General features: G+C 35.6%; 1 protein-coding gene across 2 annotated transcripts in view; it reads right to left on the bottom strand.

Annotated features, from left to right (window-relative positions):
• Nucleotides 1-21,544, bottom strand: part of LOC129372843 (carboxyl-terminal PDZ ligand of neuronal nitric oxide synthase protein-like) — a 146,773-nt gene extending 125,229 nt beyond the window's left edge. For both annotated transcript variants that reach the window (XM_055050376.1, XM_055050384.1), the window contains exons 1-2: nucleotides 21,429-21,544; nucleotides 21,032-21,103 (exon numbers count right to left, since the gene is read on the bottom strand). In XM_055050376.1, coding sequence (XP_054906351.1) covers nucleotides 21,032-21,103; nucleotides 21,429-21,533 — 177 coding nt within the window. In that variant the 5' untranslated portion in view covers nucleotides 21,534-21,544. The remainder of the gene's footprint in view (nucleotides 1-21,031; nucleotides 21,104-21,428) is intronic.
• Nucleotides 21,545-25,078: the final 3,534 nt, after the last annotated feature.

Genomic DNA, 25,078 nt, shown 5'->3' with positions numbered 1-25,078 from the left:
AAAAAAAGCTATATATTGTGACATAGAAGGAACAAACTATAAACCATAGCAAGAAATAATTCTAAGAAATTAGGCAGGGATTTTTAGCCAATTACTTAGGAATTTTCAGATTTGTTTCGTCGGTCATACAGTACAGCCATTTTGTCTTACTGATCTGAAATGAGCAGTGGCCGGAAGATAATCCTTCGTTGGGACTAATTATCCTGAGTCTCTGGTGAGACAGCAAATTAGACTAGCTCCAGAGAGCGCAGAGGATCAGACCATAGCCTCTAACAACATTCCAAAACCTCATTTATGTGACAGTGCAGTAGAAAACTACAAAACATAATTTTAAATATGTTTGAAGGATGTGGAACAAAGAGAATGTCCCAAAGGTCGCTTGAAATGCAGTAATAATAAGTGTCATTCTTTTTAAGAAAATCTGACTAAATTGTTCAAATCTGTTATCTCTTCAAGCTTCCAAGCACAGATTACTTTTAAGCTTTAATTCAAATTTGATGAATGGTTTTCTTTTATTCTTGCTTCAGGGTACAAAGAAAAATGCTGTGTGAATGCTGTGTGAACTATAGTCAAAAGTTAGAAAGACTTTTTAAGTGAGCATACCGTGAATTTGCCAGTCTATAACATGGTTACACTTATAACATTGTTATTACTATATTTAAGGTTTTATCGCATTATTTATCAGCAATGATTTGAGAAACATGTGACAAATTTAGCAGTCCAACAACATTGCCAAGTTAACTTATTGGGTGAAAGGTGATGAAAACGGTTGTAGTAATAATAAAAAGTTTCTATTCCACATAACACAATGCATTTGTTTTAATCACACAATTTATAGCTTCTGTAAGGCAAAGTGCAACATTGAGAGGATGACAAAACCTAAATAAACGCAGAATTCAAAAGTGTTTTTGATGAACAATAAAAATCATATACAATTTATACGACTACTGCCTATATGGTTTTGTTGACCATTCAAGAAAATTTTCATATTTTCACCAAAACTTAGATAAACTAAGGGACATTTTTTCTGCATGTCTCACTACACAATCAAAGAAGTCCCCAAGGTTTCTCCTACTTCACTCACTTAACAACAATGAGTGAGTTCAGTGTCTTGCTTCAAAATTGAACATGCAAACTGAGGAAGCTGAGACACAGATTCCTGAACCTTTACTTGGTACTGACCACTTTACCTCCTCAGCCTCTATTGCACCATGAAAATCATTTATACTTATTGTGAATTCAATATTTGAGATTACTCTTTTGTGTTGCAATTTCAGTATCGGATTCCACAGAAGCTTTAAATATAAAAATGATAAGCAGCACATCATAAAATAACAGTATAAATTGTAGCTATATTTGAAAATCCCAATCTTTTCTTGAGGTTAAGAAAGTTTATTACAATGTACTGATTTTGGACTGGCTACATGTCCACGCTGTACAACTTCTCTCGTTAAAAGCAACCTTCCCCAACAAACTCTCTCGTAACCTTACAAGAAAAAGCGGGTTTGGACAAGGGATGGATAGATACTTATTTTGGCTACAAATAATCACAAGAAATATGACAAATTCAGCAAAACTTCAATATGCTGTTGGTTGAACTATTTTGCATAATGAGTTAGAACCTGAAACAGGTCAATGTGTACGTCAGCCACTGAACTTTTAGAACACTTATGTGATTGAGGCAAAAGGTCACAAAAAGACGAATAAGAAAACGCAAAGCTGATTAGATAATGCAGACAAGCAATGGTCAATGAAAATAAAATACTCCTCTTTTTTGCTCCCCTTACTCATGTTAGGAGCAGGTTGCAAACTTCAGTTGACGGTGATGCTATGGAAGCTAAATCCTGTGCGGATCTAGTTTCTTTAATAAAAAAGAAACTTGTGCAACATTTGCAGTGAGTAGCACAATGATACAAAAACAGTGCTAACCGGATATTAAGGACAACCTGTGATAAACAAAGTGTGATATCTCATGCCCTCTTTCCTTGTCCACCTTGCGATTATATCTTTAGCAGGAAAGTTTGCTATCTTCTTTGTGTAAAGTAAAAGATTAAAAACATTGTGGTAGGTCTTTCAAATAAGAAAGTCGGGTTGAAATCAAGCCTTTAAAAAGCATATGTTTCAACCATCAGGAATAGTAACAATATTAAAAGACTTCTAAATATTTTAGGAAAGTGTATCCAGCCAGCTGTACTTTCACCAGAAAATGACAACTTTGCCATAATATTCTGTATGGATTGTATACATAAAGTCTCATAATGTAACAGCGTGCTGCAATTACATGGCCTGAACACATACAAGCTCAAAAGAGGGTTATAATCATGACTTTTCCACCCACATCCACCTCAGGAGAACTGTTACAGTTTTAGCTTGAGCTATAAGCTGTTCACATTGTCTTGCAGTGCTTTTATTTTGCAGGTTTCTCGTGGATATCACAGCGTCGTGGAGCCGCTGCAGGAGAATACTGCAACAAAAAATAAAATATAATCTCAAGCAAAACAATTCTTCACCACTAGTAGCTAACACACTACCTATCTGTACAGGATGAGCCATACTAAAGCCTGAAGTACTGTTCTACATTTACCCAAGACACAACATACATTCTCACACACACACACGCGCGCACACACCCACGCACACACATACTGAAAGACTGTTTTTCCCTGCTCAACTATGGTTAAGAATTCATTTGAAAAGTAGGCTAAGCCCATATGTTGACATTATACACATTCAGAGCATTATAGATCACTCCTACAATATTCCCAACACGTACAGCAACTCTTGTGCTCTTACGTTTGCTGGATTGTATGTTTTCTGTTGTAAGCTGGACTGTGTTCTGTGCCAAAGATATGTCTTCTCAGTGTTCCTTGAGAAGACATAGCTGCACAATCTGTACGTCAACTGATTTCTGTAGAAATATATACACAGATAAAAAATTCTGTCCTGACCAACACCACGTAAATTTTGTTGCTATGGGACTTGTCACAGAAAAAGTGGAAAACAAAGAACATATTATTAGCTTTGATTGATTTCATCAGAGGTTCTGAGTAGAACGCTCAATACTATTTGCCTAAATTCTTCAAAACTAAAACTGTCAAGTGTGAGATGATTTTTATTTAATCATGCACAAGCATTAATACTTTCCAAATCACAGGAAGTAGATTTGAACAATGCGCTCGTTAGCTACTTTATTAGCTAAACCTTGCTAATAGGAAGGTTAGAACCCTTTTCCCTTTCAAACTTACCTTATTTTCTTATTATAAGAATTCAGCAAAGTGTAAACTTTTTATTGACATAATAGCAACATGGTTCAGATTTTCACATCAATAATGTCAATCTTTTTTGGAAAAAAATTATTTTTTCTTCATTGAACTAAGAACTGGTAACTGTGGTGACAATTGGAAAAGAGAAGCTCATTGTCAGGTTCAATTTCAAATGGGCAAGTTTTGTTACTTGGTGCTTTCTGCTGAAATAAGCCATTATGCCTGGATAGTCACAGTCAGACACAATATTTAGAGATGCTTTGGGGTTTAAATAATTTTCAATGGGAACAAACGGAGTAAGCACTACCACAACTTACTAATTGACACCAGGCTGTCGGATGATACATGCGGCAGCCATTGCCTGCTAAAATCTAGGCTCTTGTTCTACGATTTGCTTCAGACAGAGGAGTTGTACCCCCAACTATTGAGAAAGGATTTATTTCAGGTCCAGTTGTTTTAAACAACTGGACCTGATTTTAAACAACTGGACCTGATTTTACCCAATTGCTAACTATTGGCCATGACATATATAATGTGCCAACTTTGTGAAGCTTGCTAGGAATTATGTGCACAATATGCAACTCCATAGGGAATAGGGCCACAACATTAAAATGTCATGTATTCCTGTTGCTCCTACTTTATTTGCTCAGCGTTTAGAAACGAAGGCAGTGCTGATTTAATGGCTTCTCTCACTTCTTCTGTTGCCATTGCTGAACCACAACCACAGGCAGACTTTAATTCCCAAACAGCACAGACAATCCCTGTCAACATTTACAACTACTCCCTTTGTTTGCTGATTGGCCCAGTTGAAATTCAACCAGAGAAATCGGGTTCACTGGGCAAAACCTATGGAGTACTGAAGGGATCAGAATTGCATAGAAAGGTAATATAAAAACAGATAATGCAGTCTTTGCCATTAGAAGATGGTAAATAAATGGTTCTGCAACTATAGAATAAGACAGTGAATTGTACAGTGTTCAGTGACAGTGATTTGCATTTGTTTCTTAGGATCTGTTGTCATATAGGGTTATGAATAATCAGCTTAAATGTTAGAGCAGAAAGAAATGCCTGAAATTTTTACATCTTTATATGTTGTGACATTTTTACAATTTCCTTCTCTTTGCTATCTTTTTTTTATTACTCCTCAACTTGCATATTCTTCTTACATTTAATATCCCTTTTAACAATCCTGCTTTACCCTCCGACCAACTAGTGCACAAGAAGCTGCTGCTGCAAGAAAAAAGATCCTTAAAAGAACAAATCTTTGATCAGTAAAAAAAATCTGACACATAAGCAGATCTTACTTTCATTTTGAACATGATTGATCAAATGTGAAACACAGTGTGCTTGGCCTCTGCTGTTTTTGCTTTCTGGATTTGTCTTGTCAACACAGCAGCAGGCGTGTGAAGGCTGAGAAAATTCACACCAAAACCCGATTCATTACAGTAACTTCTGGAAGCTTGGTAGAGGTTACAAAAGTAAAGTTGGGCTCAGATTTTACAAGGAATAAAGGAAGCACCAACCTATCATTGTATTTTTTAGTGTTGTTTCGAGTCCCTTGTTTTATATGTGCAACAAGAATTGCATATGTGTAGGACTGGGCAATGTATCAAGTATACTCAATGTATCGCAATATTTCCAATTTACGATAGTTAAAATGGCTATATCGCAACTATCAAGTATACATTGTCATTCAAATAGTAAACTTTCGTCGTCAAATTCACTGCGAGTTTGGTTTATCTGATACTCTATGACTGTATAACTTGTTCCTCCTCGCCCCCCAACCTGAAAATTTCCAACCAATTATGTGCTTAGAGAAAACAAACAATATGGTGACTGCGAGAGCCCTGAATGAGACTGTAACTGAAGACGAATCAGATGAACTAGTCTAGTTCTAAAGAGAAACAGCGCTGGATTAATAATTTAGCAGTGGTTTGGATTTTATATGGAGGATGTCGAACAAAATGAGGTCATTTGTGAAACATGTTATAAAACTATTGCCACAATAGGTTGTAGCCGCGGTAGAACGAGTCCGTTAAAGTGAAACCTGGAGATGGTGGTATGATTCATTTATTGCTGTGCAATGGGAAAAATAACTCAAAACTAATCTTTCTTTTTTTCTCTCGCTCATGTCAGCTTTACGATACAGCAGACTTGTTGTGACAGCAACTGACAACAACGCAAATTTTTGTATCAGAATTCACCTTGTTATCTAGTCATAGTGTAGAGTCTAGCAGGGAAATGGGGGATGGAAACGTGTGTGGATTCATCATGCTGCAAGGGATCTATAGTTTAAAATAATTTTTGGAGCTCATTTAAGAATATTGTAATATATATTGTGTATTGTGATACAGCAAAAATAGTTCAGGATATTAGATTTTTCTCATATCCCCCAGCCCTATTTGAGTGGATGTTTAAAAATACAGTGGCAAAGCTTCTTTATAAAGAATAGCTTTGAATAGTACAGAAAATTCAGTTTACAGACCAATGTAGCTGATTTTGAGAGGATGAATGGGTGCACCTCCAGTACATTTTTGATATAATCATAAACTCAGTGCTATTACAGCTTTAAATATTTATCATATATGATCAAGAAAGGAGTCCAAGTCATGTAATCATCTCATCATACACAAAGCAGTAATTGCTGAATTGGGTCATTATATTTTGCTGATTAGAAAGTGTATGCAAAGTAAGCTTATGCGGTGGAGAAATACATAAGACAGTTGCATGTAAAACAAACAGAGTAAAACACAAGTAGGAGAGAATATGGGAAACAAAATAAATGCAATAAAAAGCCGTTTGTAGGTATGAGTCTTTTACAAGAGCAGTTTATCCACACATTTGCTGTGTGGATAAGGTGCCACAGACCACAGAAACCTGCAGCTTTGATGAAAGTGTCTGAGAAGAGGGAAAAGATTTCATTAAAACCATATTGCAGGGCACCATCAATTCATCTTTGCAGCCTTCATATACAAACACATACACACACATGCAAAACCCAACAATCCCTAGAACTGCCCTGTTCAGCCCATTTCCAGGAGTTTCTTTCATCTGTCCTAATCTGAAAGGCAAGGAAATTATTTTAGGTGACACCTGGCAGATGTGTTCTGATAACTTGAAGGGGATTTTCTATTTTTCATACATTACACGTTGAAAAAAAATCTGATAAAGTAAAAAAAAAAAACAACAAAATAACAGAAAACTAGATAGTTGTAGTCAGGGATAAATGCTTTTGACAGCAGCTTCAAAAAATATATTTATTTTAATATCAAGCTTTATTTTGGGTGGGGGGGTAAAATGTCTGTCTGGAATTAAAACAAAAACATGTTCAAGTAATTTATGTTAATACAAATCACTAGACACCACAAACCAGAGAAGGGGGTATTTGGAAACATTGGAAGCAAAGCAAGAAGGTAGATTAAAAAGAGAAGGTTCACTGCAGGATTAAGATGGAGCCATACTGCAGAGAAGAGATACAAGAATGGCTGGCGTTAGTGCTGAGATAACTGAAGTTCAGGAGCAGCCATGTCAACATGATTTTTTTATGGGGTAGCGCCAAGTGTTGACCTTTTACACTCATCCCAGTCAATACACTCAATGAACAGGGTGATTGTATGCAATAGAAGTATTCAACTAAATTTCTCGCCGCACAAAGAAAAATACAGACTCAAATGAGATTCCCTCCAAATATAAATAATAAATAAATAAAAGATGGACTGAAATCAAAAGAGGAGACAGAATAAGAGAGCTTGAAAAATCACTGATGACTACAAGACCTGACACCACAAGAAGTTTTCATTTGAAACACTAAATGTCTTGCATTCAAGAGCAAAACTGTTCCATTGATTTTTGTTCTTATTAGTTAGGTAGAATAAAATGCTGCCTTTCAGATTGATCTGCTAAACTTACTAGCACTTCCCTCAATGATTTCTGTACACATTTAATCTTCAATTGCACTATTTTTACTTTTGAAAACAAACCAAAGAAAAAGAAACATTCACAAACACTGAGACAATCACCCTTGCAACAAGAGGTCAAGATATGTCATAAAAACAGTTGACAGTACAAAAGCCATGGTTAAGGATTCTGTCAAAACTAATAAAAGCTGCAGTTTTTTTTTTTACAGTTTACCCAATTAAACATTTACTTACATCAGAAAAGCTAAAATGTACAGTAAAAGTGAAAACAATGACAATAGCCTCCCAAACACTTTAAACATGACCGTAATGATAATCTGAGTGAGAGTTGGTAGTTGTTTACCGCTTTACCTGCTATCTGATGGCTCCGGATGTCCTTTTATTCCAGCATTGAGCCTTGATGTAGTCAAACTTTGTCAAGTGCTTGTTTTTTTAATTGCCACATTAGATTTGTTGTGTGAATGCATTTTGAAGTACTTCACCACCGAGGTAATTTTCCGCTGTAACACACACTCCTGTTTCAAAAACCTTATAAATCCAGAATCCGCCATTTTGGAGTGAACCAGGACAAATCTCTTCATGCTGGAATTTAAAAACAAACAAACAAAAAAAAGCTTCCCCATTAATTTCTCAAATTTTATATATCATAGAAAGAGATGCTATTATGGAAAACTAAAGCTTCTGCAAAAGCTTTTTACAAAATCTGTAAAGCTATAGATAAATTCCTCTTGGTTCAATGACAATAGAACTTGGAGGTTCTTATGATCATGCTTCAGCTCACCCCAGTTTGCTTAGTCAGAAATCCATTATAAAATGTCAAGACATGACGTCTCAAGTGACTTTCTGGACTAACAGCCAGCAGGTTTACACTACAAAGAAAAGCTACTGCTCCCACACAGCAGGCCCACTTTCACTGCCTTTCCACTGTGTAATCAATGAAGGGAACAGGGAGGGGGCACTGGGATGGGGAAAACAGGAATAGCACATGGGACTGAACTGTTGAGACAAGGAAAGTAATTTACTTTCCAAGGTTAAACAAAAAGGAAGTGGGTGGGAAAAAAAATTAGGAATATGACTTTCCTTTCTCTCTGAGAGAGCATGTTTAATATCTGAAGTCAAAACAGCTGCTAATTTTTATGAGGCCTTTTACAAACAATGTCGTTAAGTATATACCCAATTACAAAACATCATCAATATTCAAATCTATTGCATCAACTGTGTCAGTTTATTTATATATGCATCTCTAATAACCTTTTATCTGTCTAAAAAGTATGACAGCAGCTTGAAGAGTGGGTAAACACAGAAGGATGACTTAACACTGTGTCAGACTGGGGCAGTCTGACAGAAGTGAGGCTGCCTGTGCCACAGAACCGTCTTACCACCACCAGCAGGCAAGCCCGGTGAAGTGTCTTACCCAAGGACAATGACTGAGACAAATGGAGCAGGTGTTCAAACCGGCAACCCACCAGTTACAGAAAAAAACTCCTATCATTGTCACCAATGCTGCCTTTCAGATTAATCTGCTGTATTCACTTATCTCAATGATTTCTGTACATATTTAATCTTCAATTGCACTATTTTTACTTTTGAAAACAAACCAAAGAAAAAGAAACATTCACAAACACTGAGACAATCACCCTTGCAACAAGAGGTCAAAATATGTTATTAAAACAGTTGACAGTACAAAAGCCATGGTTAAGGATTCTGTCAAAACTACTAAAAGCTGCAGTTTTTTTTTCCAGTTTACCCAATTAAACATTTACTTATATTTTATATAATTGTTTATATAAAATAAACAATTTTAAAACCCCAGAAATACATGTTTAATAAAATACAAAAAGGAGTAATATTAGAGATAAGACTGGAGTATTTGTGATTAGTAAAATAAGTATCCATTGCATTATGTGAGTGTAATAGTTTGGACTGCTACAAGCAAATGGTCTACATATTTGACCTACAACATATTGAAAATTCTTTTGGTTCAAAATTAATATACAGCAGTTGAGTGTACAGTGGAAAGAAATGGCTCTGGAGAAGAGCTCTGACAACCATGCCAAGTGTGAAGGTAGTATGCGGTAGCATGCAGGAAAGTCAGGCTCTTCAACAATATAATAAACTGTGGCAGGGTCAAAAGGTGAAAGGAGGTAATGGAGGAGCACAACAGAGAGAAAGAAGAGGGGGAAGGGAAAGGTGGCAAAATGTGGATGGGAGGAATGAAGGGGGAAGAACCAGCAAAGAAAAGAAAGACAGACAAGTATAAGACACAACACTAGTAGAACAAAAAAGGAGAGTGATAAGAGGGTAAGAGAGATGTGATGAGGAGAAAAAGAAGAGAGGTGTGAGTTGAAGGAAAAGTAAGAAAGAGTAACATAAATTGGAAGCATGGGTGCTTGAAAAGAAGGATGAGAAATTGTTCATAAAAACATCTTGGTACAATATGAATAATAAAGAAGGAATTTTACATTGGGTATGAGGTTCTCCACCTCCCACAATCTTTCATAAAAGATTTTGTGGTCAAGCTTCAGCTGCAAAGCAGATGTTGTGAAGATGATAAATAGGTTAGTGGAAATGGAGATGAGGAGTGGGAGAGCACTAGGGCTGAAACCTCGAGTGCAGAACCAAGTTTGTAATACAGTTCCTTGGGTCTTATATGGCAAATCAATGTCAAGAACTCACAGAGACCCTAGTATGTCTTAACATCAGTAGTCTTGAATTAGCTACGCCAAAATATTATGACTTGAACCAATCATTTGTTTAAAAATGTAATATTTATTTCAGAAGGGAACAGCTATTTCTTACCTTCTCAATCTGACTTAAAAGGCCTACGAACTTTCAACTAAGGTAATTAGGAGAAAAATGTCCATACTGTCAATCAAGAATTTTCATAAGACAATGTTCTTAAATACATATATAAAAGCCACAGTTGGACAAGGCTGTTTTCTCTTCCTCCCTCTACCTTTGACTACCCAACAAAATCTATGTTTTCCCCAATTTACCTCTGTCAAGAGGTTAGTGTTGTTTTGTCTTGCCATGGGCCACACTACCGATTATTTATGTGAAGATAAAAGACAATGCTTCTTTTTCTTTCAAAATGTTTGTATTAACCCTCCAGTGGTCTTAGTGCAACGCTCAGAAGGAGCACGGCAAATGTCGTGGAAAGCAGGGTAGTTCTCTCAACAAACCGTCAGTCTTCGAAACCACACACAAAAGATCTTGTAAAAGCAGAAAGGGGGTCAGTGCAATCCCGCTGGTCCAAGCACACAGTCAAAATTTCACAGGATCTAAATGACACAAACTCTTAAGGTCATGGGTAAAACTTAAAATTTGCCTAAATTTTAAAGTGTGATATCTCTGATTTACATCTGTGCAAAAGTTGCAATTTTTCCCACTTTTTGCATCATGAAAGAAAAAAAAAAACAGTGCCTCTTCATGCATTTTGCCCCTAGGTGAATTTTGTAACTTGAGCCAAAATCAATACATTAAAAGTGATAGACAAAATGTTGATCTTGCTGTGAAGTCAAACTTTTCTCAGCCTTCAAGAGCTTGCATCTCTGCCAGGCAAAGCATCTTTTCTACAGCACCTTCTCGTGTTTATGCTGCAGGGCAACTGATGCAGAAATGCAACCGGCTCAGCTCCTTAACATCCTCATCCAGCTCTCCTGGATCACTGTTCTCTTGCCACCCACCTCGGGGCACAGCCCAAACCAATTTTTATAACTTGCCTCTGACATTTATGGGTGCATGTGGGAGAGGGGTGCATGAGGTATGTAGAAAGGGAGGGTAAGAAATACATCTCCAAGGAAAAACTTGGATGGAATTTTGCTTCGCAGCCTTTGCTTACTAACCCTCTTTTACTTGCTTGTTTTTACTTTATTATCTTGTCAGAGAAAGACAATGTGCAAGAAAAGCATCAGGCTGTGAAAAGCAGCATGAGACTATGGCAGAAATGTTTGGAAAGAGTTAAGTGTTACTGCAGTACAGGTAATGCTGCTGACAATTCAGTTTGAGGAGGTTTCCCTTGTTTGTCATTGCCAACTTTGTGGCTTAAGAGTAGATCTGTTATGCACCAGATTTACGTACCTGACAGAGCCAGCTCGTAAGACTCTTAAAATCTTTGAGATGCCCAAGCACAATGCCCCTAACTTCTTTTCTTGGAGCAACCCCCAACTTATGATTTTTTTTTTCTACCAAGGGTATTTACAGTAATATTATCTGCAGTTTCTGCAACTTTTGGTATATTTCTTAGTTAAGTATTTACTACTCACAAGATTACAATATGAAAATTGTGTCTAACCAACTGTTTTGTGGTGTGGCAGATATAAGTTACGAGAGGCGAGGAATCAAATTAAACTAGTGCCTCCATTAGTTACAGTTGGGATTAAAAAGGGCACTTTCAGTTCTAAGAAAAGACGCCGTTAATCAGCTGCAGTTTAGTCAGTTTCTGATGAAGTGCAGGGCAAGGTGACAGGCTTAAAAGATGGTTCATGGAGAAGGAGGCTCATCGCCTTAAGCCAAGAGATGGGCCAAGTCATGGACAATATGAAGAGGTTTGAAAAAGGCTAAGGTCAGTTTGGAAGAAGAAAAACAGGCCATAAGTGAAACAGAGAAAAATTCTGAAAGAATTTTATTTTATTTTGGAGAGCTGGCATAAAGGCCATCGAAATCAGCATCTAAACACAAAGACAAACAACTTTTTAAGAGGTAATAAAAATTTGAAGAAGGGCAATGTCCTTAAGTCTAATATAATTTCTAGAATCCATAATGAAGTTTTATAGTGGTAATTTGCTTTTGTTCAAAGTACATGTTATGCATTGTTTTTTTCAATAGGTACAAATAAAAAGAAGCATAGGATCCATCATTTTACACCAAACAGCATTTTGGAAATCCAAACACAAAATTATAAACTTATCTGAAATGAGGCAAGACTGGTGTAGGCATTAATTTGACATGCTCAACTAAATAAAGCTATTCTTATCAACTGTCATTTCTGTTGCCATTTTGTAACTATTTTGAGGAAAAGCAAAGGATCTCAGTCACCATACATATACACTGTGTCCAGTGGGCATTGGAGCTACTCAGACTTCATCTAAGCAGCCAAAAATACTTCCAATATCACTAATAGCACCAGTGCTTGAGTATTACAAACACTGATATTGCAATGATTATTATGATCTGATGTAATATCCAGCTCAAATTAAAATTTTATGAAATTAAGGAGATTTGTGGTATATCAAGTTCTGGCTTGTCTTCAAAACGTGTGTCACTTTTCATTTGTTTTGAATGGTGCACATACAAGGTTGCAAAAGTATGAGATGTTTTACTTTTGCAACAATATCATCTTATTTTTCCCGTTGTTTAAGAATCAACTTGGAATTTAGGTTTTTATGTTCTGACATTACCTGCGAGTGATCAGATAATTATTACCTAAACGCAGTAGGTCACTTTGACATTCAGTTTAATGTACCTGGCATTCTGAGGTAAATAAATCTTCCTCAGGGCAGACTAAGAATTTGCATCATGTTTCATGAGATTAAATTACATATTTTCACCAATAACATACACTGTCTGTCAGTAGCCTGGAAGAATGCTACTATACTTTTCACAATAATACAAGAAAGACAAATTCAACTGTTAGAAATTTTTCAAGTTGTAAAAAAGAAAGAAGAAAAACATGGACAGTGATGTTGCAAAAACCAAGAGCTACTTGTCACTCCAAACAAACCACACAGCAGTATAACAAAAATCTATATTGCCAATATTTTTTTTGTCAAATCTTTTGAAAAAGTCTACAGTTTCTGTATCCTAGTTACCTGGTTGTTGTGCTATGTACTGCTCCCTCTGTCTCTGTTTTTAATTGTTTGAGCTGCGTCAACCTTAAAAATGGTTTGACCTTTTTGTGTTCACAAACTCACTGAAGTGTATCCTTGACTCCAAGATAGGCATTTTTAGTTAAACTTCAGGAAGCATCTAAGACAGTAGTTAGAAATAACAAGAACAAAAAGCAAAAGAAGGTTGGACAATTTCAGGAATTTACTGTCATATTTAGTAAATTGAAATAGAAATTTCCTTGAGGCTTGTTTGTCAGATTAAAAGCAAATATTTCCCAAAATTTTGAGCTATTTTTAAATATGCCTTTTTATTAAGATGACATTTCTGTAATAACTTAATTCATAAATGAACATTTCAATTACTCATCTGGTCTTTGGCAAACACACAAAAAAATTCTTACTGGATGCTTATTACACTAAGAATTTTAATTTTTCTAAAGACAGTTTTAGCAAGTTCTCAAATTTACACAATCACTTTTAAATTCACTAATCAAAAAGGTATTGCCATCAAACTGTATGTTAAATAATGCACAGTGCTTGTTCATAGATACGAGAAAGTGAGAAACCCTGAGAAGATTTTTCTGTCTGAGTGCAGGAATATCAACCACTCACAAACACATTTACAACATGCTGAACAATGCACCAAGTTAAAGATTAGCTGCTTCTTCAATACTATCTTTACAGAATATAAACCATGCCTTCTATACCTGCACCGAATGAAAACTGCTTAGATAAATGTGACACTCAAAATGTGCTGAGTTACACATTAATGAGATTTACAGAAAGACCCATCATGCCCAATCGATCTAGCTGTTCAAGAGTGTCCAGAGGAGAATTTCAGAAGAAGTGGAGCAAATAGAGAGTTAATGAACCATGCATTGGCCATTATTAGTCTTTTTCACCTCTCAACTGTGACCTTTAGTTGAGAAAGAGAGTTGAACAATAAATCCTGTACTTTTAAAAGAGCAGATGAGACTTAAACACAGAATAATACTATAACCCTTAAAGAAATTGAAAATACAACAGAATGGATCAAGAAACCAGTTGCTAGTACATATGATTATATTAAAAATAACTATTGCATGGCCCAGTGGTAGTGATTTAATCTACATTTCAGTCAAGACTAAATTGATAAATCTCTGCTCCTATTTTCATCCTGGCTGTCCTTCCTTCCTTATTTTTCCTTTAGTCTCTGAATCTTCCCAAATTTTTTCAAGTGTATATTGGAATAATGTATTGTTACCACTTTCAAGCTCATCTCCAGAGATTATAGATCAGTTTTAATACATCATAGCATATAGGTGCATTAAAACTAAAACTCAAATTAAAAAACTTAAAGTTTGGTCATGTAGGATTATGTAAATTGATAAAAAAAAAAAAAGAAGTCTTTTACTAAAGTGTGTTAATTTATATTTGCATAAATATATAAGGTTTTGATTAGGGAAAATCCACTTGATTGTAAACACTGACAGGTTTTTGGTATTTGCAATGTCTGTCCAACATGATACAGTAAAACTTGCTTTAGTACGAGTTGTGCAAAGATGTAACAGGATGCTAATATCTGGGATGTGTGAAGTGTCCACACCAATTCAACAGTAAACAGTTGTTTAAGAACCAGTCTGACAACGTCTGTTGACATTCAAAGGTGGCTTGAGGTTAAAATCATAAACAGAGCTTACTCAGACTGGTCGTGTAACAAATACATGGGATCAGTGTCCAAGGTCGTGTTCACAACAGAATTACTGCAATTACTCAGTGACATGACATATCCCTCAAAATGCCAACCACTTAAAGAGGAAATAAGAGAAAAGTTCACATATTCACTCCTCTATCTGAAAACAACTCATGTTTGATAATGCTATTGGTTAAATCTTTGTTGTATGTGTCAGTTTTCCTCATCTCCTTGCTATGGTTTGATAAGGAGACAGCAGTATTCTGTGCAGTTCCAGAATAATGTATATTAATCCAGAAATAGAGCTTTATAAACAGCATTACAAAATTAAACATAAGCCTTATCAAGTGCTACATAATTATACAATTGTAAATGCAAATTTTTATGTCTTTAATCACCTCACTCAAACATGTTAGGAGAGACGAAACACAATGTAATAAAATGACATCACTAAATAGATCGACTAAATAGCTAACCAATAACTTGAACAATCAAATTGCTCAGATCACACCTATTTTGTTGTACATTCAATTCAAAATACTTGACTTAAAATGCATCTGGGAAGTATTCACAAACCTGCACCTTTTTTCCACATCTTGATATGTTATAGCCTTATTCCAAAATAGATTACACTTATTTTTTTCTTAAACTCACAACACCTCATAATAACATTGTGCAAAAAAGTCATATAAAAGGTCTCACAGTTGACAATGCATGTCTGGACTATCACAAGATACAAAATTGTGTACAAAAAAAAAAAAAAAATATATATATATATATATATATATATATATATATATATATTCCTAGAGCTGTCTGGTAATCTAAACTGAGCGACCAGGAAGAATAACTTTAGCCATGGAAGTGAACAAGAATGTGATGGTCCCTTTGTTGAAGCTGCAGCATTGCTTTGGGAAAAGAGGGGGACGTTCCATAAGGATGTTTCCAAGGTTCTGCAAAAGGAATGGTACATCGATAGGTGTACCAACCTTGTGGCAACACATCTGAGATGACAAAAGACGGTAATTGCTCTCAAAAGTGCAGCAACAAGTTTTGAACAAAGTCTGTGAATATGTATGTGATTTATTTATTTTTTTCTTTACCTTTTTTTTTTTTTTTTTAGGCACTGTTAATACTTTCTAGATGAATTGAATTCTTCAAAACTAACTAATTCCAGCAGAAATGTAGTCTCCACTGTCCTCCTTTTGTCATTTAGCTCTGGCAGCCTCTGAGAGGAACTAACATAGGTTCATATAAACAGCATATGACCTTTTCAAAGAACGGAACTTCAAAAATACTGAACAATTGCTCAACCAGAAATACTCCTGAACAGCAAAGTTGGTCCTTATGTGAGAAAGCTGGCTTTCTTCAGAATGCTGACTGACAGAAGGCAGCAACATGTGGTGATGGGGGCATCAACTGGCTTCATACCATCAGAGAAAACTCTGATCCTTTTTCTACACTCTATGATTTCAATTTATAAAGAATTTATTAAAAATATTTCAACATAGTTATGATTTTGATACGCTAAACCCATGGCACACAGAGATACTACAACATAATCCATGCCAAATAAAATCACATGATTCATTTGCTCTCAAATTATTCCTGAGTTTGCGCCAACTTTTTTTTAAAAAAATTTTGTGAGTGAGAATTTTTTTGTACAATCAGCACATGAATCGAAATTGGAGTCAATGTGCTACGTACACAATTGCTGTAAATGTATGTGTGGGAGGGATTGTCTTATAAAGACCAACAATCATCGAATTAGGTCATGGCATGGATTAGCTGAGCGGTCATATGTAACTGTACTTTCTAAAATTAATGTTTATATTTTTAAGTAATTTTTATCTGATACTGCATCAATCATAGCCCAGACAGTTTGTTAGTATAATTTACAGCTAACTGATAAATACTTCTTTTTATAACGAGCACCACTTCTTCCCACTGGAACAAACATGACAGTTCATGTAAACTTTTGTGACTTTCACCAAGTTTCTTTTTTTTTTCTTCTATTTCTGATAAACATGAACTCAAAAAAGGTGCCAGTTCAGTCTGGCAAAGAGGAAGAGGCATAAATTGCCGTTTATCTCACATCTCAGACCGAGCAACACTGCTGTGCTCTGGCAGTCTCCACTCACAAATCTTCAGACAGATCTAATCTTCTCACCCCATGCTGCTCAATCTTCCTACATACAGTTAACCCAGCAGAGACAGATTAATGAGAAATTAATCCCTTTAATTCATTGTAAAGGTCTCCCATTCTTTTAACCAGTTAAGATGCCTCTGCTCTTTGCCAGATAATAACAGCAATACATTTAATTTACAAAGACATTTATGTAAGAAAAGATCTTCATCTGAAAATTTTTTCAAGATAAAAAGAAACATAAGACAGAATTGTGATGGATTTTTAATGATTAGTGTTTGAAATGCTACAAAATCTAGATCAGAGAGAAATGGGACTTAATCTGATCTTGCTAAGTTTCCTGCAGTAGTGTGCAGTTTGTTGCCATTTCCTGCTTTGCTGTGTCTTTAATTCATTATCAGATACTGGTTCGCAGCTGGCTGATGCACAGAATGAACAATGACGGAAAACTCTGAAATGTTTCCAGCAAGCCTGCATGACTCAGTCTACTGAGACAAAGGCAGTTAGAGATATAGAAAGAAAAAAAAGTATTTTATTTAAAAATAAACAGTTAAAAACAACTTTACAGAACGATGTAACCACAAGCCAATAGTGATGTGTCTTTTTACTACTTGTCAACTCATTAAATTTAACCAGGTTTTACAGCTTTCCATGAGTGCATTACATGAAAGACTAGGTGCTAGTACAAGATGACAAGTCAAATACATAATCTTACATGAGCAAACTTTAATCTCGAACAAATATGAGGTTATCAGAAATAAGATCTATAAATTAAATTGCAAAATGAGCATGAAGCAAAATTAAATAAATGAAAATGCTGACACTTTGATTGTGTACATGCATTAGCTTATCAATATCACTGCTCCAACATCAGGGCCTGGAAAGATGTCACAACTTGTGTATTGCACTAAATAGATGTGTTGTAGAAGTCTTGTCTGTTTTATATAGAGTGTTATGAAAATACCAGTTTTATGAGAGGTGAAAATGTAAAGCATAAGAACATACTCTTAAGGGTGTTAGGTAATTTTTATTGCAAATTATGCTTATTTCCAGAAATTATTTTTTTTAATCATACATTATTCAGATTAAACAAAATTTAATATTAGATGAAAACAACTAAAGTGGCTACAAAATAAGAAAAAAAACTATTTTCAAATGATTTCATTTATCAAGTGAAAAATAAAAGTAAAACCAACCAGACCATGAATTAATCCCTATTCTATCTTGGAATATCTGCAAGACAGATGAATTATAGAAAGAAACTCTGCTGTCCTCATCAAAAATAATATGTGAACATCACTCTGTTCATGGGCAATTAAGTGTTTCACACATTTTATTATTTTTGTCTAGTTATTCACCAACCTTATGGGTTCCTCTTTTATTATGTTTTATAAATGGAAATGTAATAATTAAAAAGAAAAGACAATGTGATTTTGAGTTGTTAAAATATAAAAATAAAATTCAACATTTCCTAAAAATTGTAAATAAAAAAGAAATATAGTCCTTTGTGTCATAGAAAGTTGATGCAAGAGAAAACTCAATAGATAAGATCAACTTCAAATTAACTTAGTCAAGAACTTGGATCCTCTTTCTTACTGATTTTTTTCTCATGTTAAATTTTTTAGATCATCAAACAGTTTTAATTACCAACAAAAATGACCTGAGTAAAAGAGAATAGTTGGTTTTTCTACAATTTAAGAGGTTTTACCCAAAATCAACAGGGCCCTATGTAAACAGTTACCTGGCCCCCTTGTTGAATCATAAATTATTAAAGTTCATCAAAAGTCAAATTAGGTATAAGTAACTCATTTGCTGTTTTAAAAACAAACATTTTAATCAATATTTTTCATCCTCGACTCAAATTAAGCCAAACATTGTTGGAATCTGTAATTGTTTTGCTGTTCCATTCTACGATAACATAATTTTGTGCTGATTTTCACTTAAAAAGTTGAAAAAAAAAAGAATAAAAAAATGTTTGCTCATCAGTTACTCAGGACAACAAATATATAGAAAAACATCCTTAAAAATACTAACAATAAATGGGCATTTTGTTCTTGCAAAAAAAATAAACCAAGAGTCTGTCAAGTCACTATATGGATGCCAAAAATCTGTCTAGCTTACAAACGTCATCATTGCTTCCCCACTTCTCTCAAGATTTCCATTCCGACTTCCTCTCCGAGTTAGATACCTGTGGCTTCCTTCCATTGTGTTGTCAGTGTCAAACCATTTTCATGCAGGAAGGCCCAGACCAAAACCTATTTTCCTGCCAACAACAACAGAACCAGCCAATGCTGCTATGGCAGCACACTTGGTGGTCTGCTTCATATAAGCAGCTCACTGCTTCTAGTAGATTAGTAAAATGTTTTTTCCAGGCTGCATCTAAGCATTCAAAGGCTTCAATCACAATTTTTTAATGTATTTCATTAGGGTTTTATCATCAACTGGCAAAAAGGGTTGCATTATTGTGAGGTGGAAGGAAAAGCATTCAAGATGTTCAAAGTATTTTACAATTAAAATGTTTTAGAAATTGGGATAAGCAACTGTATTCAGTGTTCTCTACTTTGACACCACTGAATTAAATACAGAAAAAACAGCTGCCTTTAAAAGTCACATCATTATTAAATAATATCTGTATAATTTAATCTATGTATAAGACAAGGTGTTCTGTGTGGACCTCACAAAGAACTATTCATCCATCAAATGAACATTGAAAATGATCGGAGATATAGTCACGAGGAGCTAGAGAGGTTCGCACCTCGGTTGGAGCATATGTAGACGGGAGAACTATTTCTTGAGAACTCCAAAATTTATCGGACCAAGAGTTGCAACTGCAACAAAAGATGGGTTAAGGGATCTTAAATCAGGGAAATTTAATACAAATGCACACCACACTTCTCAATATTAATTTTTTTTTTATCTTGATGTCATTTAATTTGACCTGGTTTGTCACATAAAATACCAACTCAGTACTTTAGACTTTTGGGGTTGCATTGTGACAAAATGTGAAAATATATAGAGGTAAAAATGCTTTTCGCGAGGCACTGTACATTCTGAATTTTATTGCTTCAGACAAAAACCAGGGCAAATATGAGAAGTGGCTTATGCGGTTTTGTGTGAACATGTGTATGAGGTTTTGAAAGAATCCTCCATTAATCGCAGTAAACAGCTGAGGTTTGCCATAATCCTCAACATCAACACCACTGGCTTCACCTACAGTAGCTTGCTTTAAAAAAAAGTCTGCAGTCAAATTGGCACTGATTAAGATTAAGTCTACTTCCTGGAATTGAGAGCTGTAAAATATAGCTTCAGAGAGCAGAAAAAAAGGAAAGAGAGAGAAGGAAGGGAGGGAGATCACAGTCCAGTGCACAGCTTCAAAGGAAACCTTCAGAACAGTGATGGAGCACATGTGAGACCAAAGCTCCTGCCAGGCAAGCCAAGCACAAGACAGTGAGTACACTTAATTTACAACTAAAACCTTTCTTTAATTCTGGATGTGGTTCAAAGTGTTAAATAATACATTTATTCAATTAAAGATGTTTTAATAAATATGTTTTCTAAACACCAACACTTCGATTCTCAGCCCAGTTGCAGAACCTAGAGTTCTCAAACTGTGATAGAAGTACCGCTTGACATATTTGTGATGCTTCAAGTGGAACCCAGAATAGGTTCTGGTTGGAATAGTTTGCAAGAAAAGCTAAAATTCAATGTGCTGTGGAATAGGACAATAAAGCAAGAGCAAGATGAGCTGTTCAAGCACATGAACAATTGCTACATCAAAAACCTCTTAAAAGAGAGGTGCAGGAAAGGAAAAGCTCAGTATAAACTGAAGTTTACACTGCTTTTCATTTACCCCTAAAGAGTGACACCAAATTATATACTGAGAGTGGATATGAATGCGCAAACTGTTTATCTCATAGGATGGAGTTAAACATTTTGGAGGTCACAAGAAGGAATGTATTCCTGTAAAACTATAAATTACTGGAGTCATATTTTATTACATATATATTTTTAAATCTGAGGGAGAATTTGACTGTTTCTTAAAGTAGAATCACAAGTGAGTTCAGCACAAAAGTTGACAACCACACTGCATCCAATTACTTCAAATGCAGATCCCAAGCTGTACCCACGCACATATCTGGACAGAATCGACATTAACAATCAGAATTAAACTGATTTTGTTTTTCTCTCCCCGGTTCTGCACTCACCCGGATCCGTCTCATGGCAGCAACAATCTCCACTCTGCTGCTCGGCCGCGTCACATCCAGACTGCCGATATACTGCCGCCAAAGAAGGTGCAACATGACAGGTACAAAAGGTGTGTTAATGACACTACAATTGGAGTTTACTTTGTTTGTATTAACCACAACACGTCAAGAATCTACTTTAATTATTACTTCAATGGGCACAAGTTTTGTTTACTTGTTAAGATCATAAATGACTTTCCCACAAAACAAAACCATTCAGGATTTGTTTCCAAAGTCGCAAAATGAGATTTCTGTTGTCGGTTGTTCATGGTTTAAAGCTTATTTAGAAACAAACGCACACTTAAACTCAACAACACTGCAAACACTGTTCTATTTTCACTTTGAAGGGGAAATTCACCTTTGCTTCGAAGTTGATCCCATGCTGGAATGCTTCCTCGTTGTGCAACGGGATCCTCAAATCGTGTCCGTCATCAACGAGGTTATACTTCGTTTTCCCAGGCATTTTTCCAACTGTTTATATATCCACCCTTTAGGAGAACGCGACCAGGATAAAAAAAAAAAAAACAGGTGGATTGGGAAGTGATAAATCCAAGAAAAACAATCCGAATATCCGGTCAGTAGGTGTTCGTCATAGCAGCGAGGCGTCCCGAGCGCAGCGACGCTCCGACGCCGAAACAGCAGCCCGAGCGGCGGGGAGAACTTCAGCAGCGCTCCGGTGAACTGCAGGAAACGCTCTGAGGACACATGCAGGCCAAGACAGACGGCGTCATGCGGGGGAAGATGTGTTTTCCCGACTTTTCCTGTTCGCAACGTAGAAGTTGGTCGAGTCCTGCCTCCGGTTGTGGACTCCTGCGCTCTCCTCCCTGCTCCACAGAATAGGGCGGGTTTGATTGGAGAGTTCGGGAATCCCACCTGTTTCCATTGGAACAGGAGCGAACCGGGGCTCTGCTGGAGGAGTGGCTCAAACTCCCGTACCTGCCCCTTCTCCATTCCACCATCTCTTCCTCTTACATTCTCACACGTACACAAACATATAGGTTGGGGGAACAAAATAAAAATAAAACCTGAATGAAAGACTAAGAAGTGGCGTCCTACAATTTATCTATTGTTTTATAAAATCAGAAGTTACAGAAACTACACTCCGTTGTTTCCAAACTGCACCATTATTCATGAACAATCTATTTAACTATCTAGATTTTTTATCAAAACATTCTTGTTTACTAATTTGTAAAGAAATATTATTATTGTTATGACTATTTTAAATTGAAGAGAAGAGGTTGACAATTATAAATAAAGGTTACTCTGATATATTTAGTTGGGAATAAATAATGATGGTAGAATCAAACCAAGAACTCTGCACATCTGGGAAATGTATAAAAAGACAAGGCTCCCAACTAGTGGCTAAATGTGATATTACATCATTAGTGCATCCTGCTCTGATATTTCATTGTCAACATTTGAGGGTATAAATACCTCTTTTTTTCTGCTGCTTGTACCTTATTTAAAGAACCCACTGCAAAAACAAAATAAAGCTTTGTATATCAATGGAATTCATGCAAATTAGTGGCGCAAAAAGTGTAGCCTTTGAAGTCCTAAAACTGTAAAAATCCCCTTAATTCTTTATCTCTTTTTGCATAATTAGTGGAATGGCTACTGGGATAATAAAGTATCTTCTAAGTTCAAATATATCTTCTGAGGTTTCACTTTTCTCATTTTGGATTATAATGGCTTTATTTAAAATTAATCCGGTTAGTTTAGAATTAATAAGAAAACTTTAAGCAACTTTAAGTTGAAGCTTCTATTCATTACTAAATATAAAGAAAATAAACCCCCACTTTGCCTCACTCATATTGGTTTATATTTTTGATTAATAGGCTAACTTGGCAGGGGAGGGGGGGAGCGTCATTGGTATTAGAAAGTATTTGTGTCAGTGTACAAAGTGCCTTGCTAAAGTATTTGTACCATTCATTCATTTTTTAAAACATTTGTTCACTTTTCAAGCAGAAAGTTCAGTACATTTTGCAGGAATTTTGTGTGATAGAGCAATAGGGCAACACAGTGTAGTGCATGAATACATGGTCTGGAATTTTACCTTTTATTACCAGTGAAATCTGAAAAATATGGCATGCTTTTGTATTTCGTTTGACTCAAGGTTTTGTAGAACCATCCTTTGCATTGACATTAATATTCTCTGATATAAGAAAAATAAAAATAAAAGTATTTGGGGAGGTAGAAAATATATTATTAAGCTTCTAACAGAAACAACTCAAAGTTCAGAAGCTGGATAGCACTCTACAACTCTGATCACAATTTATTTAACACAGGCTTCAAGCAAAAGGAGCAATGGATAGATGGCAAAAGACTTGAAGACATTCTTCAACAGATGTAGTTCAGGAACAACATCATCATCACCCTTAGTCAAACAGATATCCTACCCTTGTTTTCCTCACAGCTTTCTTGACAAAGAGTAGATGTTTTATCTTCCTCCACAGTCTTTACAAGTTCCTCTTAAACCAAGTCATCTCCTTTTGCCCCCCCCCAAACTCCGCAGATACATTGACAGCATGGAGTTGGATGCTTCAACAAACCCACTGTCATCAGGACAAAGCAGGCAGCACAATCATGTTAATTGATTTCTCCAGTGCATTTAATACAATTCAGCCTGAATTGCTCTGTCAGAAGCTACAGAATACGTAGGTGGAGGTTTTAACATTTGTCTAAATCTATGACGACCTGATAAATGGTGATCAGTGACACCGAAGCACCACAGGGAACTGTACTCCCACCATTCCTTTTCATTATGTACACTTCAGACTTCCAGCACAAGTCAGAAACCTGTCATCTGCAGAAATACTCAAATGACTCTGCAGTCGTCAGGTGGATCAGAGATTGACAAGAAACTGGGTACTGAGCTGGTGGCTTTGTGACATGGAAACAATGATTTCATCTTGAAAATGAACAAAAGAAAGAAGATTATGTACTTTGGACTAGTATATCAAATTAAATCACCTCAAAATATTTTGAAGCTTACGACTATAACATGAATATTTTTGAAAGGCACAGTAAAATGTATCTTTCTATCAAGCAGGGGTCACAGATATGCCTAACTATTGTGAATAAAAGCCTCATCACTGGAGGCACAGCTTTTTGTGCCTCCAGTAGATGCAGTATGACTCACTTTAATGCTGTTGTTATGTTTTATTATGCATCAGTCACATGTCCTGTCCCCTGAGTAGAGATGCTTCGCTCCCTGTAAGGTAGTCCCAAGTGAATAGACAAGAGGAAGTGGGGTGGAACAAATTGACTTTCTCACAGTCTCTTTTAAAAGATACAAAGCACTGCTCCTAACGATATCTTCAGGAGTGAAGTTGTGCATGATTTTGCCCAGAAGCAGTTGGCTTAAGAGGTTCATCTAGTTACCAAATTTAAGTCAGAATCCCCTGCCTTTATTTATTTATTTATTTATTTATTTATTTATTTATTTATTTATTTATTTATTTATTTATTTATTTATTGCCATTCTTGGTAACAAAATTAAGTCAAATTAAAAAGACCAACTTGATTCTTTCAATTGTTTCATTACTCAACAAGAAAGCTTGTGTAGACGTTGTACTTTTAAACAGAGTAAACAGAAATATTGTGAGATAACATCTGAGGTTTAAATGATTTACATAAAGTTTTTAAGTTCATGTTGCCTTTTTGGCAATTACAGAGCATAAACAGCTGTAAAGGGCTTTGCAAATAATCCATACTATGGAATTTATCTCAGTTTTATCACTCTGCAACCATAGCGACCAGTGATTTTTTTATTTAATTTATTGTGATGGACCAACATAATACAGTGCATAGTTATAAAGTGAAAGGACAATAATCCATTTTTTAATTTTCAAATAAAAATCTGAAATAAGTTGTGTTCATTTTAATCTTTAATTTATACTCCTAAATGCAATTCTAAAGCATTTAACTGCCTCTTAAAGAATTCAGTAAATAATCCCCATTGGTGTGTAATATAATCTCAGAGTAAAACCAGTGGGTCTGTGAAAGCCT

This window comes from Poeciliopsis prolifica, unplaced genomic scaffold (assembly GCF_027474105.1).
Source record: "Poeciliopsis prolifica strain line A6 unplaced genomic scaffold, Auburn_PproV2 SCAFFOLD002, whole genome shotgun sequence".
In the NCBI taxonomy this organism is placed as follows: Eukaryota; Metazoa; Chordata; class Actinopteri; order Cyprinodontiformes; family Poeciliidae; genus Poeciliopsis; species Poeciliopsis prolifica.
This window is presented reverse-complemented; position numbering and strand designations above follow the sequence as displayed.